Genomic DNA, 16,508 nt, shown 5'->3' on the forward strand with positions numbered 1-16,508 from the left:
AAGACATAGATAAACTGGAGACAGTTTAAAGCTGAGTAAGAATAAAGAGTAAATGGTTTGGAAAATAAAGCCTCAGAGGAGAGGTAAAGATAGTTAGATCGGTTTGATGTGAGGGAAAAATGGAGAAGAGATAGCCATGTTAGATTTGATAATTGTTTTATAGCCATGTTAGATTTGATAATTGTCTTTGGATGATTCAGGAATTGTCAAATCCCTTGCCAACTCACAGAAGGATTGGTTGTATGAGTCTTTAAAGACTATTTTCAATGCAATGATTCTACTGCAACAATCTTGATCCTGTTGTAGAAAGCATGATAAAGTTACTCGTTGAAGGAGGCTCGTAAAGAAATTGATCATTTAATTGTTTTGTTTCTATAAACTGAATACTTTTTCCCCCATTATAATGCTATGCATTCACATCTTTGAGATGACATACTACTGTGCTGTAGGGACAAGGTTAAAAAAAAACAAAACAAACAAACATGAAACGTCATCACATGAAACAATGGTAAACACACATGGAAGAGAAGCATAATTTTTAAACTAAAACAGGTAATGCATGAGACAGCTATCAGTGTCATTTTCTAATTAAAAGCCAAAGAATATTTCAAGAAAAGTGCATTCAGGAATCATTAAAATATTTTTTCTTTTTCATTTTCCAGTAACTCTGTGCTCCTCCTCTATACACTAACAAAAGGCAAAAAAAGGAGATTTCATTGTAACCTTAGAAATGACCTGCTTCATAACAAACAGTATGGCTCATTATCATGATCTCACCAAATGGGTCAGACTAAGTCCAAACATTTGTTAATATCTCTATTCCTTGTTAATGTGTATTTCATGAATAATGAGATATTCACAACAGCTACAGAGGACAGAACATCTTTATACATACTCTTTACAGATAAATTCATGAGGAAGAACAATGAGAAGATCTCAGGGTTCAGACTGTGAATGACAGATATGCAAATGCAACAAGTTGCCCGTAAGTGAGTGCAAATATTGGCATCCTTCGTTATGCCCATGTAATCCCATTATTTTGATAAAACACTGAAACATCAGTTCAAAATGTAATGCCTACACTCTGAATGTGCACAGTTAGGATAAAACGAAGATGCAAGGCACGCTTACAATGCATTAAAAGACATAACCATAACTATGCATTACACTCCATGGCATTTACAGATACTTCTTGAGGATATGGACAATGACATTTAATGTATTGTTTGCCCTCAACTAATCTGCTTATGTATCCTCTTTTACAGTTTACACATATCGGTGAGGAAAACAAGGCTCCAGCAAACATTTGCTTTCCAGGCAACAATCTTGAATGGTCATATTCATACATTTAACTCCCTTAAAAACAAATGCAATGTTTTTAAACACTATGCCAGCAGCGACTGTCTAAGAAGCATATTTATTATTTTCTTTGTATGGCTTATGTTTATGCAACTTAATGCTTCTGTTGTTGTCAATGAAGATGCCTCACCAGTAAGCTGACGGGTACACTTCACAGATATTCCAGATTCATACAGTGCAATGTTTTCACAACACAGAGCACTATGGAATCACTGTATGAATCCAAGAATTCCTACCTCTCTTGTGGTTTGCAACTTGAACAGAAGAAACAGTTGACATAGCTAATTTGGGAGCAACTGGATAGGTAATAAAATGAACAGTAAATTAGAAAAGGTTATCAGATAGGAACAAATCAAAAGATTAAAATAACCTTCTTTATTTTCCAACTTTTATATTAATAATGGTTATTGTTTTGTAAGGGAAGGGTGAAAGTTAGAGAAAATTAGTTATATACTATCAACTATTGAATCATTTGAGCTGTAATATCCAGGATAAAAAAAAGGAATGTAATTCACATCTACACATTTTGGCGGTTTTGTGTTAGAGGTTATTTAATGATTTCTCCCAGCCCGTGACCAATGACTAAATGGTAACCAGAGTCGTCTGCAAAGGGTTTTATTAAACTTACATGCATATTTATTCTGGCCTAATAGCATAAGCGAAGAAAAAGCAATGAAATAATATTAGGTACAGGCAGATTTCCGTAATTATTCTCTTCATACACTACCCTTGACTGAAGTATTTGATCTACAATAAATGTTAAACACTGTAACCATATGCTGCAAACACATAATCTGAATAGAAATGCTTTTAAGTTTTTGTGTTTCATGCTCCGTAACAAAACATCAAAACTAAATTTACTAAAACTCCTATTTTTGGGGAAGAAACACTGAATAATTTTGTGCTGTTCAAGACGTGTTTTGTTAGAGAGTTAAGTCTTAGATCACAAGCAGTATAATTAAGCTATGAAATCTATTAGAAATGCGAAGTGTCATTTCACTGAGAATGTTTTGATTTAAAATTCCTGTGAATAACGTAGGCTAATCCATGCACAGAGCAGAGAAGCTGAGATCAATCTATCTTTTTTTTTGTTTAAGGAACACATGCAAAAGCTTGGAAAATTTAACATGAGCTAAATGAAATCATTGGAATGCTAGATATCACTTCATCAGGGATATTTAATTTAAAATATATGTGAATAATGCAAACTGAAGTACATTACTAATCCTTATAGAGAGCACAGATCAATTTGTATTTTCTGTTTTGTTGGGCACATAGAAACTTGCACATACAACATGGTAGATTTTACACGTATGTGCGTATGTTTTGATTTGGTCATTGTGATCAATAGATTTAACTACAGCCCTTCCAATGTAATTCCCCAGCAGACTCCCAGTACAACTTGTTCAGTTTAGTAGCTATTTTCTAGATCACCTTTTCATTAATTTTATTCTCCCTCTGTATGTGTTATAGCAGAGAAACGACACTCTTTGAACAGTCAAAACAAGCCACAGGCCAGATTTCTGCAGGGATTTTTTTTTGGAGCAAAGGGCAGTAAATAAGGAGAACAAAAGGATGTTATTTTTTTATAACAAACATTCATTTTGAAACGTGAAGTATAGCTGAATACAGCTTCAAACAACACAGAATTGTTCTTTTATTAGTCATCTTAAAAATTTGTTCTGTCTCTTTCAATGCTAATCATCATGCCACAGTCTCTAAGTAATATTTTGTGTGGCACTCAAATTGCAGAAGACTATGAGTCTATCCTGCAGAGAACTTGCTTGTATTGTGGATGGCACGCAAGCTGAGAACGCCTCTCAACTCACTTGAGAAAACGAAGTGGAAACAAGACATTAAAAATGGATTTGATGTAGACAATGACAATCTTTCTCACTCAAGAATCTTGAAGCTTACTCAAATTAGGGACTGCTGTCTAAACAAGTCCAACAGTATCTAGGGCTTTCTGTGTATCAGTACTTATAACATGTGTGTCTACTTTTCCAGGCTTTTTGCAGTGATGGCGTGCATATTCTGAGTGCTGGAAGACTTTTCAGGTAAGGTTTGTTTTATGGTTATTTTCTCACAGAATAGTATTAGCACCAGAAGAAAAATGAATTGGATTATCATTGTTACTACTTTTGCCATGATGTGGGACTCCTTGAAAGCAATTTCAGTAATTTTAGACCACTAGGAATTTTACAGCATCCTACCTTGATTTGGTTTAGAAACCTCAAGGGAAGAAATATTCGGCCATATCCTATCAAACTTTGGAGGATCTGCATGCATCAGGAAAAATTAGGTTTTGTTATTTACATCTGTGATATTATTCTAAACAGGCAAGCATATGGACAAAGACATAGATTACAACATCCATTACTAGACTAGTCTAGGTTGCACTTGAACAGTACATGACTCCACAGTGAACAGGAAAACAAGCAATTGATGATTCCCAAAACACCAAATGGACATAAAATACTGTGTATAACAATTTAACTTCTGTGGTTTAAACTAGAAATTTTTCCTTGATGAGAAGATAGCCTAGACCAATACATGTGATTCTAACACCAGGAACAAAACAGGAACATATTCTGTTAAATCCACTCTGTAAAGATAAAAATGACGATATCAGACAAATATGGATTTCTTCCCAAAGATTCATATCTTAGTGTAACATCCTGTTTTAGGGCCTTCTGAGTGAATTATTTTTCTGTTATCAGAAGAAATATACTTATCAGTAGAGTGGGCCTCTTCTTTTGCTCTTGCGCTTTTGTGTGTTGTATCTGTTTGCTATCACCTCTACTGATATATTTCACAGCTTGATTTTTTTTGTACAAATATTAAATGTCTAAATTTCTTAAAGGCCCTACATAATGTGTTACTTACACGTAGAAGCGTTTTGTCCCCCAGCAAAAGAATTAGCTATGTCTCTTTAGAGCTTCATCTCCTTTGGTCAATGTGCTTTGGGGCTGAGGTAGTGGGGAGTTATAATCCTTAGCAGAATGGTGCTTGGTGTGGGAGCTGAGAGTAAGTAAAAAGAATGAGGTTGCGGGAGGAGGAAAGAAAGCTTTTCTTGGGTCCCTGATCTGGGAAACGGTATTTATACTCTTCTTATTTTTCTGTTATAATCTTTTCTCTGTTTTCATCTGCCTAAGTTTGAACATCAGATTTGGATCACGTTTTTATTATCTTCTGTGAGTAATGCAGTGGTTGTGTCCTTTCTGAGCTGAACAAAATTTTCCTTAATGGTCACATCAGCCTACATGGTGGTGATATTAGTGGGAAGAGAGCTATTTCTTCATTTCTACGTACAAGGAACTCAGTTGGGTAGTGAGTATATTGCAGTTGTCATAACATTAAGGGTCTAGGCTTACAGGTCTTTTGGAAGAAGGTGTGTTTCACTGCTACGTCCACCTTAGCGGAAGACCTGCAGGGATGCTATGACGAAAAGACTGGGACTTCAAATATCTGATGTGGAAGGAGGCCATGAATTATTTTCCATTGTATCTTCTGACCTGTTTGTCAAGGGTGAAGAGAAATCGGCTGAGTGGGGATGGCTGTCCCAAATGTCCTCTCGCATAGAGAACAATTCAAGGAAAGGATGATAACCTGCACTGTGCCATTTACTGTTAGGTAGTCTTCTCCAATTTAATCAGTTAAGTTGTGATATAATCACATCATTACATCATATTCTCGCATTTTTTGTGCTTTCTCCTTATCAATCAAGAACACAGAAGAAAGAAAAACTGAGTCAGTTTAGTAAATTCTTGAACAGTCTATGTATTGATCAAAAATAACCTGCCTCTACTGGTCAGATCCACCAATTCACACACATAGGAAGTGCAAACATAATAGTCAGTGTATGACACCAGGTATCTAAAAGCAATACTTAGTGAAGTGGCATGGTAACCCTAGCCCACTGAAAGACTGTAATTCCATGCACCTGAGACACCACCTTCCTCCTCCTCCTCCTCCTCAAACACTAATTCACTGGTTATGTTAAAGAAGTTTCAAGCACACACAGACAAATTACTTGCACAGTTAATTCACAATTAAAGTTTTGGTAGTTTTATGAACACTTAGGCTTGACCTAAAGATTTTAAAGGGACTGGACATTAGAGAATACATACAAAAATCAGGAGCTGAAAAGGAAAAGCAATCTTTATCGACTACATTGTCCTGCTGTCACCTGAGCCTTTTTCTCCTTTAGCCATTGTGCAACATTAGGGTTGTTGCAGAAAACCTGTAACGTTTCAGACCAGAGCTTCCAATATTCTGCTTCTGTTGCTGAATACTGTGTAGCACACCTACTCCAAAAATTCACATGCATAATGGTTTTAAATTGAAACGGCTTAGGTATTACCAGAAGTAGAAGTAATATTGTCAAAGCTTTGCAATGCCTTAGGACTAACTGTCTGGAACATCTGTCATTTAATAAACTATAAGTCCTATATGGGAAATCAGATATTTTATATAATCTGATTCGTAGAATCAATAATATTTCATATAATCTTATTCTGATGATGATTTCCCCAAGTAATCTCTTGTCCAATTAAAATCATTACTTGTATGACAGAAAAATCAGTGTTACATATTTCTTAGTAATCCTATAAATGCTATAGATCTATGCTTATTTTAGCAAACTTACTTAAAACGGACGTTGTGACTTACTGCAAAATAATTAAAAATTCCCTGACCTTTTAAATTAGATTACATGGAGCATATTTACAGTGCCTGAAGATTACTAATTAAGTATTATTAGTGATTATTACTCATTATTAGTGAGAATTATAAGCATCTTAGAAGGGACTTCTGGAGGTCATTTGTTCCACCCTTTGCTCACAGCAGGGTCAACTTCAAAGTTAGATGAAGTTGTTCAGGGTCGTATCCAGCTGAGACCAGCATCTCTGGGCTGCCTGGTAATGTGCTTAATGCTCCCGCAGACTTAGTGCTTCTATTATGTGCTCTTTTTTTTTTTTTTTTAAAATCTTTGGTAAAGATAATATTTTTTAATACCCTAATTCATGTTATGTATTATCACCAAGATTACAGGTTTCTTGATAAAGGCCTTTCTTATCTTTGAAATTTTCTGGGTTTGTTGGTGATGTGATGGTTTTTTTTTTTAATGGAGACAACTTTAAATGCTTTATCTAAAAAGGTATGTGAGACATCCAAGTCAAAGAATGTTGACTGTCATTCCCACAAGTATACTGGAGCAGATGAGTCATCCTTTGAACAGGGACTGGGAAGATTCATTTAGCAGTTAGTTATTCTTTTATAGCAACTTGTGAAAATATTTCTAGTCCTCGGTGATTACCACTAAGGGTTTTATTTATAGAGAAGTTGACTAGATACATCAAGCTTTTCCAGAACAACTCCATGTATGGACACTGTATTCTGTAATTAAAGTCATTATTTGCCAGAATAATTAATGAATTTGGTGTAGATATTCTAGAAGATATATAAATCTACTGTAATATATTCTATGACAGGTATTCTGGGCAAACAAGGCTACAGAAATGTGAAAAAGTTTCTAAAAGTATATTTAAGTGAAACTACTGTAGGTATCTTTAAGAGTAAAGTTATGTGAACTATATGACTAAGCAGAAAATCAGATATGACATTTTAAATTTGCATTGCAAATTCCTGCATTTTTAGTTACTATTGTTCCAAAGCCAATTACATGCAGAAAATAACTACTGGAAAAAAAACCAAAAATCTTACTTTCATGAAGTAAGGAGAAACTGATTAGGTGATATTTATTAGGTGTATAATAATTTTTTTTTTTTCTCTCAATCCTTTTTTTGGATATACAGCATAGGAATGACCTGTAATATTAAACAAAGAAAATCTGTTTCAAATATTCACTAGGACTGCAGTCTGCACCGTGGGCTACATCATGGTTTCAGATTGGGGAAACAGTAGAAATGAATGGGAAGCTTCAGCCTGATTCCAACTAGACAGCTGCACATGAAAAAGACCTGTCATGATGTTGGCAGAAATCAATCAGCACTTTGTTGGGTTTCTCACTCCAATGAAGTACTGAGCTGGCAGTAAAATTAAAATGTATTCCCGCTGCGAGGGACTATCCTTCCTCAGGGATGAAGAGCGCAGCTGATGGAGTGTGTGAGGACTATGTTGCTGCCCGGGCATCTGCGCTCTGTGGCAGAATAGCGTATTTTCATCTCCTAAGCTATTCCTGCTGACCCAGTCCACAAGCAATGCATTTGCTGAAAATTGCTAATAATATATCAGTAAATCTTAAATAATGCTTACTCTAGTGGTAGACAGGGAGCACTTGTGTTGACAACTATCATTACTTATTTAATTTATAATTACTGAGAGACTCCGATTGAGACATTTTTTAACATTCATTCAACTTCTATTTAAAACACAAAAAACCATTACAAATCTTGTTAATGTAAGCTTAATGATTCTAGCAGAAGTCCATATTCCTAGTCACAGAAAACTGGCCTTGCCACTGCCTGTTTTAAACCATAAGTAGCTGAAAGTAAGTATCGATTCTAAAAAATAAATGTCTGATAAGCACAGCGGAGTTACATGTGTGACAGTGAGTTTAGTTGTTAATAATAGACAAAAAATTAGAAAAGATAAAAAATAATGCTTACTGAAATCAATGGCAGATTTAGAAACTGCTGCAATACTTGGGCGTGTTTATATCAGACCATATTCCATCACTTATTGCAAAGATCACACTATCATTACGACAGCATTTCTATCTCCTTAGGTCTATCTGAAGTCATGATAATCTACCTCACACAAAATTTGCCTTTCAGCGCTTTCATAACACTGCAAAATCTAACTCATCAAAAGGGAAGAAATGCTGAAAAGGTGTTTTTTTTTTTAAAAAATCATCCCGTTATTTTATTAAGTTTTAAAAAAAAAAATTGGCCAATCTTAGGCAATCTTTTTTGGAGCAATGTAGGAAGTTTCATACCTGTTCCTTTGAAGAAAGGAGAATTCTGCATAAATGTGAAGATGTGGTTGTTTTATGGCAGCTCCTCAGCCATAACAGCTTTTATAACTGTTGGAAGAATTTAAATGCAATTAGTCCTTTACGTGTCCACCTGTTGTCTTAGAGTAAAAGAAAGTGATCTTTTTAGAGGCTTAAAAAAAATAATCCAATGATCCAGCTCTGGAAACTTTTAGATATCAGAAAAAAATCCACTGTTTTTAACAGATGTGTTGGCTAATCCTCAAACTAATGAGGTCTGAGGGAGTATTCTTCAATTGTAAGTATTTCCACTAAAATATTTGCAAAAGTACACAATGAATTCAAGTATTTTTGGAAGGAAATATTTAGGTGCTTTCTCATGACAAAAAAAGTAAATTATTCTGTTGACAGTTTTCAGGGGTTGTTCCTTTTTATTTTGATTGATTCTGCTTTTTCCTACAAAGGTGCTGAAATGGGCTGGTCGACTAGGATTATTGTACAGTAATTCACAACTGATGAACAGTAAATCAAGATTTTTTTTTTTTCAAAATCAGAATACTGATCTGGAAACCTCATTCTTCTTTTATACTCTATGAAATAAACTGATTACATGTCTAAAGGACAGAAAGAATAAGAGGAGAGGGTAAAATATAGAAGTGCGTTTTTTTCTAGCAGTTTCTCTGCAAGCTTTATAGATAATTAGATTTTTAAATATCTTCGTGGATCATGTCTGCTCTCTATAAACTGCCCTGAGTAACTGTAGCTAAACTTGCATATTGCAAGTGCAATGTGTTTTGCACAGGTATCATGGTATATACTGAAATGCTGATATCTTAATTTCTATAGTGTCCTATTGCTTGATTGTTTATTAATGGTTAAAACAAAGATAACTGTGAACTAAGTAATTTCTCTTATAATACAGCAAACAAAAAAAGCAATGAAAGACAATTTGACTGATGCATTGTTTTTAGCTAACCCAAGATAATGAAGGTAAACTGGGATGAAGAATGATAAACAATACTAAACTGTAAGTGGCCAGGTCTACTAGACTGGTGAGAATGGCTCTTCTTATCTGTTAAAATTGGTGGATCTGGCAAAACAAAAACTGAAACAAAGGCTCCCCCTAATCCCCTCCAACAACTCATCAGTGCTCCCTGGAGCCGCCTTGGTAGTTTCTGACCCTGCACTAGAAATCACTCTGCAGAGAGAAGGTTTCTGCTCAGTGCTGGGGCAGGCGCAGGCGCTCTGCTTACTGAGCTTCAAGGGTGAAATCCTAGTCATATAGAAGAAAATTGGCTTTGTTGGGAATCCTACCAGGTAAATAAATGACTCATAATGTGGTTTAAATTTCTTTCAGATCCAGTGTTCAAATGAGTGCATTACACCACACAGGCTATCAGCGTTTTCTTTCAACCCAGTAACGTTTTAATAAAATGGAAAATCTAATTGTTAAAGTGAAAAATTCTGAGTGATTCAAAGTATTAAAGGAGGGAAAACAAATACCGTTACTAGCCTGATACTAGATTAGTTAACCTAATCAGTTACTTAGATGATTGCCTTAGCCAGTTAATAGTATTATTTATTAAAGTCAAATTTGGATAAAATTGAATTGAAATGAGAACATTTTGCTAGTACGTCCAAAATAATACACATAGTCTGAAAACAATATTTAAATGTTCTAAGGAAAGAAACATCTTAATGGTCTCTCAACAGTACAGCGCGCTCTGTAAAACCTGACCTCAAATAATAATATAAAAGTAGTGTACAACCTAGTTATGCATGTTTATATTCTACTGACATTTGTAGGTGTTGTGTATATACTCTAGTCCAGAGCTTGGCATTGTAATAGCTTTGATCCCATGACTTTAAATTTAATGAGAGAACTTCTCAGTTACTGCAAGGGGGCAAAATTAGGTCCAAAATACTTTGTGTTGTTATAAAAAAGAAAAAAAAAGTCTGCTAGTATTTGCTCTGACTACCTTTTAACATACATATTTACCACATTAAAATTTCATAACAAATACATAAATCAAATAAAGCTACGCTCATCCTGACACTATTTCAGTTCCAGAAAAATACCTACTAGATCTTTCAAGGTTAAGAAAACAATAAAATAAGAGTACCCATTCAGTATTTTTTTTTTTACTTTTGTGTCTTGCATTCATTATCATTAAAAAAAAAAGTTATCTTAATTTGAAATTGGCTATAAAGAAGAACAAAACCATAGAGAACAAAGCAGAAAATACCATTTGATTATTGTGATTGCATCTTGCACTTGGGGTGCACGGTCTGTCTCTAAACTCTGACTCATCTGCCACCAGCAGGCTTTAAGGTGATAATCACCCACACAGAGCTATTTGCACATCATGTCTATCCTATCCTGTATCTAATTATACCCTTTATAACAAACTGTTTAGCATAATTAGTGGAGTTATGCTTTACAGGAATAAAGGTAGAAGCTATAGTTTAGAAGATTCAACTTTTTGAAGGCATACACATACAGATTAGTAACTTTGGTATTTGGTCACAATAACAAACATTTTGGTGTGTTGTTCTATGTAAAATTGTACAACCATTATTTTAGCAAGTAAAATAATGTAGTTTTCAGAATATTTACATACTGTATATAAGCATTGCTTAAAATTATGAAATCGTTTTGGGACTCATTAATTGCTAACACTTTCACCAGTATTTTTCCAGACATGGCTGAAAAATGCTGAAAGGACCAGCACTGGAATCAAGAATGCTGGAAATGACCAGAGAACCTATTATTCAACTGATGGACAACAGCAGGTACAAATGACCTTAATGGGAAAGCTCTGATTTTTTTTTTTTTTTCTTCTAGATGATCAGAAAGGATGTTTACTTCATGACCACTCTTTCTTTGTGTTCAAGCTTTAATGATGAGCTGCTTTCATACAGGATCCTTTTAGGTAAAAAAGGAATGGAGAATGATACATATATGTGCCCACACGAAAATATATTCTATTTTTCTTTGCTTGCTTTCATTGCAGTCTTAAAAGTGTGAAATGAAAATCGCTTGCAGTGGTATCTTCTTTGTATGCTGGCAGTTTAGTCTTCATAACCCCTCGTCCCAACCCCATCCTCCTTATATGCTAGGAAGAGCTTGAAGCACACAAAAGCCAACGCCCTCCCATTACTGTTTGCTGCCAGGCAGAATAAAACCCAAACTGTATCTCCTGAGAGAAACCTCCTGTTCCCAGCTGGGGAAAAACTCTGCTGATGTGAACACAAACGTTGTGTTTCATATCTGCTGACAGGAACACGAACATTGTATTAGCATAGACAAAAGAAGAATTCATGCAGAATCCGTTAAAGTGATACACTTCTACACCAGTGACACAGCCAGGAGCAGCCTGAGGAGTACCGAGGATCACAGAGCCCTGGGAGCAGCGGTAAGGGACTCTGGAGCGCAGGTAATTTTTTTCATCAATCCTCCCGGTCAAAGGCAAGGGGTTTGAAAAGGCCAGTCGAATCTGGTGAACCAACAAATGGTTACCGGAGTGGTGCCACAGCCAGGGATTAAGCTACCTAGACCATGAGACTCGCTTTGAGAAACCCAATCTACTGGGGACTGGTGGGGTCTATCTGTCAGAGAAGGGGAAGAGCATCTTTGGTCGTAGGCTTGCCAAACTGGTGAAGAGGGCTTTAAACTGAAGTTGCTGCAGGAGGGGAACCTCAATCCATCCCACTCCTACCAGTTTGATGCCAGTACCAGCAATAGATGCCTAGAGCCTGGAGAAGGATCACTGGTCAGCAGGAGAGCACTGGAAAAGCAGCAGTAATGAATTCCAGCCAGTAAGTCAGCTCCATCGGGTGCTCAACTTAAATGCCTCTGGCAAATGCACGTAGCATGGGGAATAAACAAGAGGAGTAAGAGATGTGCGCATGCCTGCAAGGCTGTGATCTTATTGGCATCACGGAGACGTGGTGGGATGGCTTCTATGACTGGAGTGTTGGAATGGAAGGATCAGGCTCTTTAGGAAGGACAGGTTGGGGAGACAAGGAGGAGGTGTTGCCCTCTGTGTCAATGACCAGCTGGAGTGCATGGAGCTCTGTCTGAGGAGGGATGAGGAGCTGACTGAGAGCTTATGGGTCACGATTAAAGGGAGTGCAGAGACAGGTGGCATTATAGTGGAGGTCTGCTACAGGCTACCTGATCAGGAAGACCAAGCAGATGAGGCCCTCTATAGACAGATAGGAGCAGCCTCATGTTCACAAGTCCTGGTACTCATGGAGGACTTCAATCACCCTGATACCTGTTGAAGGGACAACACAGCAGGGCATAAGCAATCCGGGAGGTTCCTGGAATGCCTTGATGATAACTTCCTTCTCCAAGTGATAGAGGAACCAATGAGAGGTGCTTTGCTGGATCTTGTTCTCACCAACAAGGAGGAGCTGGTGGGGAATTTGAAGCTCAAGGGCAGCCTTGGCTGCAGTGACCATGAAATGGTGAAGTTCAAGATCCTTAGGGCAGTGAGGACAGTGCGCAGCAAGCTCACTACTCTGGACTTCACGAGAGCAGACACTGGCCTCTTCAGGGATCTGCTTGGTAGAGTACCATGAGATAAAGCCCTGGAGGGAAGAAGGACACAACGATCACCTCCTACAATCTCAGGAGCGATGCATCCCAACAAAGAGGAAGTCGGATAAAAATGCCAGGAGGCCTGCATGGATGAACAAGGAGCTCCTGGACAAACTCAAACACAAAAAGGTAGCCTACAGAGATGGAAGCAAGGACAGGTAGTCTGGAAGAAATACAGAGAAATTGTCCGAGCAACCAGGGATCAGGTTAGGAAAGTTAAAGCCGTGACAGAATTAAGTCTGGCCAGGGACGTCAAGGGCAACAAGAGAAGCTTCTATAGGTATATTGATGGAGAACTAGGGAAAATGTGGGCCCTCTCCGGAAGGAAAGGGGAGACCTGGATACCCAGGATATGGAGAAGGCTGTGGTACTTAATGACTTTTTTGCCTCAGTCTTCACCAGCAAGTGCTCTGGCCACACTGCCCAAGTCACAGAAGACAAAGACAGGGACGGGAATAATGAAGAACCACCCACTGTAGGAAATGATCAGTTTCGAGATCATCTAAGGAACCTGAAGATGTGCAAGTCCATGGGACCTGATGAGATGCATCCGCGGGTCCTCAGAGAACTGGTAGATGAAGTTGCTAAACCATTATCCACCATATTTGAGAAGTTGTGACAGTCCAGTGAAGTTCCCACTGACTCGAAAAGGGGAAACATAGCCCCCATCTTTAAAAAGGGGAAAAAAAGGAAGACCCAGGGAACTACAGGCCAGTCAGTCTCACCTCTGTGCCTGGCAAGATCATGGAGCAGATCCTCCTGGCGACTATGCTAAGGCACATGGAAAAAAAAGGAGGTGATTGGTGACAGCTAATGTGGCTTCACTAAAGGCAAATCGTGCCTGACAAATTTGGTGGCCTTCTATGACAGAGTTACAGCATTGGTGGAAAAGGGAAGAGCAAGTGATGTCATCTACCTGGACTTGTGCAAAGCATTTGACACTGACCCATATGACATCCTTGTCTCTAAGTTGGAGAGACATGGTTTGATGGTTGGACCACTCAGTGGATAAGGAATTGGCTGGATGGTCACACTCAAAGAGTTGTAGTCAACAGCTTGATGTCCAAGTGGAGAACAGTGACAAGTGGCGTTCCTCAGGGGTTGGTATTGGGACCAGTGCTGTTTAACATCTTTGTCATTGACATGGATGATGGGATTGAGTGATTCCTCAGCAAGTTTGCTGATGACACCAAGCTGTGTGGTGTGGTTGACATGCTGGAGGGAAGGGATGCCATCCAAAGGGACCTTGGCAGGCTTGAGAGGTGGGCCTGTGAGAAGCTAATGAAGTTCAAGGCCAAGTTGCAAGGTCCTGCACATGGGTTGGAGCAATCTCAAGCACAAATACAGCCAGAGTGGAGAATGGATTGAGAGCAGCCCTGAGGAGAAGGACTTGGGGGTGTTGGTTGATGAGAAGCTCAACATGAGCCGGCAATGTGTGCTTGCAGCCCAGAAAGCCAACTGTTTCCTGGGCTGCATCAAAATAAGTGTGGCCAGCAGGTCGAGGGAGGTGATTCTGCTCCTCTACTCTGCTCTTGTGAGACCCCACCTGGAATACTGCATTCAGCTCTGAGGGCCCCAACACAAGAAGGACATGGAGCTGTTGGAGTGAGTCCAGAGGAGGGCCACAAAGATGATCCGAGGGCTGGAACAACTCTCCTATGAAGAAGTTGAGGTTGTTCAGCCTGGACAAGAGAAGGCTCCGGGCAGACCTTATAGCAGCCTTCCAGTACCTGAAGGGGGCCTACAAGAAAGCTGGAGAGGGACTTTTTACAAGGGTGTGTAGTGATAGAACAAGGGGTAATGGTTTTAAACTGAAAGAGGGGAGATTTAGATCAAATCTAAGGAAGAAATTCTTCACTGAGAGTGGTGAGGCACTGGAACAGGCTGCCTAGAGAAATTGTGGATGCTCCATCCCTGGAGGTGTTCAAGGCCAGGTGGGATGGGACTTTGAGCAACCTGATCTAGTGGAAGGTGTCTCTGCCCATGGCAGGGAGGTTAGAACTAGATTGTCTTTAAGGCCCCTTTCAACCCAAACCGTTCTGTGATTCTAAAGCAGCCACAACTAATAAATCTTTTTTGGTTTTATGTGTTACTTGTACTTCTGTTGAATTCTCTTAGAGACCAGGATAAATTTATGGGTTCTATCCTTGTTTAATGATAATTCCGCTATTTCTATTTTACAGAAAAGATTTTTCAAAGCATTGTGCAAATAGAACTGTTTTCCCTCTGAGCTATTTAAGAAAAAAATACATGAAAAACCCAAGCAGAATATCAGTATTTACTTGTGCTCATGAAGAGATGCTTATGCTTCATCCTTCCCAGGTAGGCAAAGAAATTAGTTGAATTCTACCACATATTATTCCAAGACATTTACAGCAGATTAAAGATAAAGCATAGAATTGCAGAAACTCTTTTATTTCCTATGGAACGTTAAACAGAATTTTTTCCATATGTGATAGATAAACTGTACTAACCACCCCAGTGTAAAATACAAAGAGGTCAACAATGCATCCTTTCAGGTCACCATTGTTTAAAAGGTATTTGAGTTTCCCTATTAAGTTTTCAAAGGCCAACATCTGCTGATGCTCAGAAATGGTAGATGTGGTGACGAAGGCTGTATGGAGTGTGAAGTGAAAACACAACCATATAGTCCATGCAACACAGTACTAAAAACTGTAGCACAACCAAACTCCAAAGAGCTATTTTCCCATTCATCCCATTTCTGTTATTAACGGCAGGAATATTCCTGAGAACAGTAACATAAACTTCTCTTTCATTTAATTCTTTTTTTTTGGTTATAAAATAGATGTACACACACAAGGTTTTGAAAATAGCACATCACTGTGCATTTGCAGTCATGCAGATACCAAAGGAGATACTACAGTGGGAAAAATACACGATGAAGATTGAAGGCTTTCATTTGCACGTTATTGTCACTGATGCTGTTTCACTATTTAAAGCTGCGAAACAGATGCCACGGCATTCAACTGTTAACATGGCTCTCGTTTGCAAGGAGGTTAGTTTTGATGGCATTTAACTTGCTGTCTAGAGCTTAACAAATCAGCGCCATTCATGAGCTTAAGTAAACTGAGCTGATCTTTAAATTGACAGACCTGACCCTGCATCATAAGAAGCGAGGCAGTTTTACCCAAATTACTAGAAGCTTTTCAGCTGGATATCAGGAATAGCAAATTGGATTTTACTACTGTGATATTTTATCATTGTGACAGTCCTGCATCACACACGTTGTGTCTAAAGCCTCTGCAAAGCTGAGGCTGTGGGGAATATTTTTTTAGTCAGCCGCAGCAGGATCCCATTTCTACCTGCCTGCTTTATTGTAATCAGCTAACATGTCGTGACTGCGTGCACTTCTCAGCTATGGAACTCAGCTAGACTCGCTGCTGAGCTACTGTGCACTTAGTCTCTTCAAGTGTTTTATTTAATTACCCATCTATTTCATTGATATACTAGTTCTTTATATAACAGTGTTACGGTTTTGTTATGATTTAAGTGTAATATTTTGGTGCTTCAATTGCATGCAGGAAAGCAGATTTTTGTGAAGGAACCCAATTCTCTTTGTTTTGTGGA

The 16,508-nt window shown here is 38.1% G+C and overlaps 1 protein-coding gene across 1 annotated transcript in view; it reads right to left on the reverse strand.

The window, feature by feature from the left end:
• NTNG1 (netrin G1) overlaps positions 1-16,508 on the reverse strand; it is a 160,016-nt gene that overhangs the window by 38,017 nt on the left and 105,491 nt on the right. The window contains exons 5-6 of the mRNA XM_086617725.1: positions 3,573-3,638; positions 1,596-1,655 (exon numbers count right to left, since the gene is read on the reverse strand). Coding sequence (XP_086473851.1) covers positions 1,596-1,655; positions 3,573-3,638 — 126 coding nt within the window. The remainder of the gene's footprint in view (positions 1-1,595; positions 1,656-3,572; positions 3,639-16,508) is intronic.

The sequence above is a fragment of the Tauraco erythrolophus genome, chromosome 10 (assembly GCF_009769465.1).
Source record: "Tauraco erythrolophus isolate bTauEry1 chromosome 10, bTauEry1.pri, whole genome shotgun sequence".
NCBI lineage: Eukaryota > Metazoa > Chordata > Aves > Musophagiformes > Musophagidae > Tauraco > Tauraco erythrolophus.